This window comes from Solanum lycopersicum, chromosome 4 (genome assembly GCF_036512215.1).
Source record: "Solanum lycopersicum chromosome 4, SLM_r2.1".
NCBI classification, from domain to species: domain Eukaryota; kingdom Viridiplantae; phylum Streptophyta; class Magnoliopsida; order Solanales; family Solanaceae; genus Solanum; species Solanum lycopersicum.
The window spans coordinates 11,669,165-11,675,759 of NC_090803.1; the positions used below are offsets into that span (position 1 = coordinate 11,669,165).

General features: G+C 36.4%; 1 protein-coding gene across 1 annotated transcript; it reads right to left on the reverse strand.

Moving 5' to 3' along the window:
- Window positions 1-4,840: 4,840 nt before the first annotated feature.
- On the reverse strand, window positions 4,841-5,482 carry LOC138347955 (uncharacterized). Its single transcript, XM_069296563.1, has one exon. It carries the CDS (start codon window positions 5,480-5,482, stop codon window positions 4,841-4,843), a length of 642 nt encoding a protein of 213 aa, XP_069152664.1.
- Between the last annotated feature and the right edge of the window lie 1,113 nt (window positions 5,483-6,595).

The window sequence follows — 6,595 nt, forward strand, 5'->3', positions numbered from 1 at the left end:
ATATATTTTTGGCCTCACATCAACACCCACACTTAAACTTTTGCTCGTCCTCGAGCAAACATTAAAGTCCATCTCAAAAAATCAAATTGTGGATGTTATCACTTTGGTTGATACAAATAATTAGTTCATATAGAAATTCCAAATCGTCAAGTGCAATTTCTGGTCATTATAAAAGACCTCCAAATATACAACAAACCTCTAACCTTCTAACCTCAAGGAAAGACTTTGAACTAATAAAATGTAAGTTTGCTTTCCTATTCTCATTAAAGAAAGTTAATAAAATCACATATTTATCATGAAACAAGTGACCGCACAAAACTAAATAGTCCACACACTCAATTCAAAAGTTTATTATAAATTAAGGACCTCATATCAAGAACAACTCTCACATTCACAAATAAAATTCACATGTGTGCATATAGAATAATATGCTTGCCCATTATGTAAATCTCCACTAATTAAGCATGATCGAGTATAATCAAACAGGACTTTAACCAATGGTAATGTAGGCTAGGGGACGTGTAGGAAAACTATGTAGTAATGACTTTCATTTCCTTAGGAACTTTGCACTTTAAGACTTATTCACCCATTAGTTTCTTCTCTTTATTTTCACTCCTTTCTTTAACAATTACTTGACAAGTAATTCTTATCTCAAAAATGCTTTCAAACTAATTTTCATAGGATTTTTTCCTTGTTATATTCGTTTGTTCTTTTTTTCATAACATTCTTTCAAAGAGAATTTCTGAATCCCGTTTTATCAATTATTGATTACTTTTTTCACCAACCACTCTTTTTTTTCCTTTAGAATTAACAACTAGCATAAGTCTATCTTATAATTCTCAAGGAATAAAGTTGTCAAAATTAGGGATTTGTAACGCCCTAATCCTACACCATGGGCATGATTGAAACTCAAAAGTCATTGTTGGCCTCAGGAGGACCGTTGGCCTGACTTACTTATTTAGTACAAGACATAAATTAATAAACACATAGTTATAAAATAAACTCGAATGTTATAAATGAACATTCAACTTGATCATAAAGGCAAAACCAAGTCTTAACATAAGATAATGTTAATCAAATGACTAAAGGACTAACATCTTAGGGACTATGAAGCCTCCAAACAAATGAGATGGATGTTCGGACAAACCCCACAACATCCTAGTGAACTAAACTAGAAAGCAAATAAAACAGTCCTACGGAATTCAAGGAGGCTCATTAACATAATCTGAATGCTCAAGTTGAATGAACGGTGCGTTGGATGTTGATTTAGGTTACCTCAACTAACACTTAATTCTAGAGTTAAATCAACGGGGCACTGGATGTTGATCCTGGTTACCTGTATCTCCATCATAATACGATGCAGGCCAACTAGTATCAGTACATTGCATGTACAAGTATGCAAGTTGGAATGCTAGCAAACATAGGCTTTAAAAAGATTATGAAAGTAATACTTATCTTGGCACTTCTCAACTTATGAACAACTCAACTGAATATAGAGAAATTAAAAACATGTAATATATTAAGTTCTATAAAACAACTCAAAACAATGTTAGTTCTTTACTGATAAAACAATAACATACTTAACTTTACATATATGAAAAGTAATATAACTTGTGTGAGAGATTCTCTAATCGGCAACCATCACTATGAGAACAAGTGATGGTACAAAGGTTTACCTCACATTGAAAAGGACCGTCATCAGCCTTGACATCGGTATATAACCCCAACTACTAAGTATATCCACTAGTCTATGTTAAAAAACACTAAGGAATCATTGAAAAAGTATGACCATTTTTCTACCCATTGTTCATTGAGGCTTGCGTTAAATGAACTCGCGTCCTCATATCACTTCTCAATACTACTGCAAAATAAACTTAGCTCATATTATTTAAAAACAAAATCTTCTATAGTTTAAGATAATTACTCAAACTTATCTTAAAAGTTCTCTTAAAATTAATTATCCCTTTATCTGTTCAAAACACTTTTGAAATCTCAGTTTACCTCATCTTTGATGTGAAAAAATATTTACTCTTGGGCATACTTAGTTCCCATATTTTTTTTAATGAAAATGAAATTTTCACTTACTCTTTAAAAAACTTCAAAACTTAAGTCTTAAAACAAAGTCAAAACGTTTGTAAAAAGACCTATGGAAACTTGAAATGACTTTCTCTTACTTTACTCTTGACTTTTCTTCACGTTGATATTAACTATTCTTGACTTGACTCTTAATTGATCCTTAAATTGAATTATGGATTAAAATAATATGATTTGTGTTTGGAAAGATTTTATTTTTTTTAGTTAGCTAAACATGACAAAAGTCACGAAATCACTGTCTTGGAACCAGTCCGCGATGCAGAGATGTTTTAAATAATTCTTCGTGAAATTTAATTTTGAGACAGAGGGTTCCACTTCCTAACCTCGACGTGGAGTAACATTTTGCTCATTAGGGGAGCAAGTCTGCGACACGTACATGTGTACCAGATCCTGCTCGACTTTTTCCTTATTTCGTCTACATCCCCAATTTTCCTATACTCAATATTTTTCTAAAATTCAGTTCCGAATCTGATGCCCAACATATGTACTCAAGAACCTAACTCAACAAAACTGTAAAACTCAACGTAAAGATCTTAGAAGATCCACAATTCAACCAGATTCAAGAACAACATAAGTTCAAGAATACATGTCAAGAACATCATATTTCAAATTATTTTACGAAGAATTACGCTTAACTACAAATTCTTGGCACGTGGGTGAACGAACACACTGCTATGAAACACGCACATGCCTTGTAGGAACTTGGCGAATTGTCATGACCCAAAATGAGTCGTGAGTGGCACCCACACTTAACCTATTAGGTGAGCGAACCAACAAATCTAAACCCCAACATTTACCTATAGTTCAACTATGAATAACAAAAATAATACGGAAGATCCAAAACTTATTAATGTAACTAATTAAATAGGCTTCAAAAGATTAACACTTATTATCCCCAAAATTTGGAAGTCATCACATCAAGAACATATACCCTGAAATTACCAAGTCTAAGAGCATTAAAGAAACCAAAATAAGTAAAACGATGGTCCATGTCCGAAATTCAAAGACATCAAGACGTGAATGAGAGAATCCAGTACGAGCTACAAATAATAGCTCACCCTGAACTATGATAAGATGGAGACCAACTAGAGTTGAGGGCGAGTCGAAGTTGATGGAACACTTGCTGCACTCCACAAAAGAACAAGAAGAAAATACAAGTAGGGTAAGTAAATGGAACACGTACTGAGTAGGTATCATCGGTCTACTAAAAATAGAAATCAATATATATTAAACAATAGTATAAAATCAACTACAATAATTAACAGGTGGCAACCAATAAACACATGTACCATTGACAACAACACAATAATAGGTAAACCGTCAATCACAACATAAAACACACCTATGAGGACTTATGCCTCCACACCATACTCATTTGGAAATTAGGTTCTTTGAGATTAAGTATATTAAGTTACTCCAAGATTTCATTCTTTTAATGTTATTGTGTCGGAACGTGACACACCGATCCCATAATATAGTGTCGGAACGTGACACTCCGATCCAATAATACAGTGTCAGAACGTGATACTCTGATCCAATTATCTCATTATTTTATTTCATCAAGCCTTCTTTATTCAAGGCGTCATTTTACTACAGAGGGTTCAAGATTTGAATTTGAACAATCTCATAATTTTAAGCCAACCGCAAACCACACAATCAGGACATACAACCACACAATCAAGTACATAGGAGACTTTATAATATCACTTAACACATATCAATCTCTATTGAGATTTTATCTATCAAATAGAAAATAAACCATAACCTACCTCCACCGAAGAATCGAAGTCAAGCAACGACTTCTCCAATGCCTTTCTTTTCCTTATTTTCCCTAATCGTTCCAATCTATCAAGTATATATATACATAAGGTGTAAGTTAACAAGCCCATAAATAATTTTATTATATGTCGAGCCTAGACCTAAAACTCACCTAAAATTAATTTCCTCAAGTTTAAGCCTAGAGGTAAGTTTTTATTTCCTCGCATTACTATAACTTTTTTGATATTCACAAAAAATAATCCAAAAACTCACGGACTATCAAAACAGACTCAATCAAAGGTACTTTGGAAGTATCATCCTTGAGATGTGCCAACAAAGATAAACAACCCTTACATACCATCCTCTTAGCATGAAGAAAAGAGATAATACGAACTGGAGTGGAAATATAGTCACCCTCCCACACTAGCCGATCTGTCCCAAGCTTGGCCAATGTCACAGTTTTAGCATTACAATCTAGGATTGCAAAATTTGGAGAAAGCCAAGTCATACCCAGAATTACATCAAAATCAACCATCTCTAGAATAATCAAGTCAACATAAGTATTGCTCCCCACAAAAGCTACAAGGAAAGACCTATAAACCTTCTCAACTATCACAGACTCACCAACAGGAGTAGAGACACGAATAGGCATGTTAAGAAAATCACAATATAAATCAAGACCAGTAGCCAATGAGGAAGATACATATGAAAATGTGGATCCAGGATCACACAATACATAAGCTATGCAATCACAGATTAAAAGAGTATCTGTGATAACAGCATCAGATATCTCTACTTCAGACATCCCTTGGAAAGCATAACAATAGAACCTATCACCTGTCTTACCATGGCCCCTACCAAGCTGCATTGCTTTAGTTCAAACTTGAACGCCACCCCGATTGAATTGGTGACCACCATTACCTTGGCCACCACATCCTCTAGAATGGAGGCCTCTACCATGACCACCTCTACCTCTAACTACTCGGGGTCAGTAACTCTGTTTTGGACAATATTTCCTAATATGTCCAGCCTCTCCACATCCATAACAATTCCTGGAGTCAAGTATAGGTCTCTGTGAAAATGACGAAGTCTGGAGATAACCTCCAAACTCAGAAAAAGGCTGACTGGACTGCGACGGACCCCCAGCTAAAGCCTGTAATGAAGACTGAATAGGACGAGCTGGATAACCTCCTGATGTCTGCCCTCTAGAGTAAGAACCACTAAACTCACCTCCCTTACGAATCTTCTTAAATGTCAATGCTGTGGTGAAGTTGTCTGGCTTCACCCCCTTTACCTCTATTACAAAATCAACCACTTCCTGAAAGGATTTTGCTGCAGTAGCTACCTGTAAGGCTGGAATCTGCAAATCTGACCTCAATCCTTTCACAAACTTGCGAATCCGCTCTAGTGGACTGAAGCAAAGTTGAGTGGCATACCCGGATAGTGCATGAAATTTGGCCTCATAAGCAGCAAAAGACATCATTCCTTGCTCTAGGCTCAGGAACTCATCTCTCCTCCTATCCCTCAAAGTTCGGGGTATATATTTCTCCATAAATAGGCTAGAAAATGATGCCCAAGTCATAGGTGGTTCCTGTGTTTGTTGAAACTCAACATACGACCGCCACCACATTTTGGCATCCCCATGAAACTGATAGGTCCCAAACTCAACACCGAATCGTTCTACTATGTCCATCTTATGTAGAAGCTCATGACAATCAACCAGAAAATCATAGGCATCTTCAGATTCAGCACCCTTGAAGACAGGAGGTTTCAACTTTAAGAACTTAATGAAAAGCTCATGCTAATCACCTGTAATTATATACGCTGTAGTCAATCGAGGAAACGTGCCTACTTCCAATGATGCATCCATGCGGGGATCCACAACAGCTGCATGTTATACTCCCTGAACCTGAGGTGCTGGTACAGAAAACACTGGAGGTGTCTGGTCCTTATCAGATAACCCTCTAAGATAAGTAAGAACCTGATCAATCATCTCTGGGGTAGGCTGGGGTGGTACTTCCTTATCCTGAACCTGCTCATTTTCCCCTTCCTCACCCTCTCTCACTACCTCATTAGTCATTGGAGGAGTCACTACTCTATTCCTAGCTAGAAAAGGTGTTTGTCCTCTACCTTTAGTAGGCGTCCTCCTTCTACCTCTACCACGACCTCTTGCCATTTCTCTTCCTGGAGTTACAGCCCCAATGGTTGGCTCAGACGCACCCTGTCTTGCCGGTGTTGGCGTTCGCACAATTGTTTTTCTAGTTCTAACCATCTGCGAAATAGAGTGAGAATGTCAGATACCAATTTGTATCACCTAGATAGAAATTGGATCCATGTAATAGAACAAAAGAAAGAAATAATGGAGTTTTCCAAAAGTCCTATAGCCTCTCAAAGAAAAGTAAAGGTGTCCCCATACCGTTCCTCAAGACTCTAATAGACTTGTTCTTGTGTGATGAGACCAATGAACCTAACGCTTTGATATCAAGATTGTCACGACCCAAAACGAGTCGTGAGTGGCACCCACACTTAACCTATTAGGTGAGCGAACCAACAAATCTAAACCCCAAAATTTACCAATAGTTAAACTATGAATAACAAAAATAATATGAAAGATGCAAAAATTATTTATGTAACCAATTACCAAGTCTAAGAGTATTTAAGAAACCAAAATAAGTAAAACGATGGTCCATGTCCGATATTCAAAGACATCAAGACGTGAATGAGAGAATCCAGCACGAGCAAG

Bases quoted from the DNA above. Each gene is read 5' to 3' on its own strand.
- LOC138347955 (XM_069296563.1), bottom strand. From the start codon at position 5,482: ATGTGGTGGCGGTCGTATGTTGAGTTTCAACAAACACAGGAACCACCT.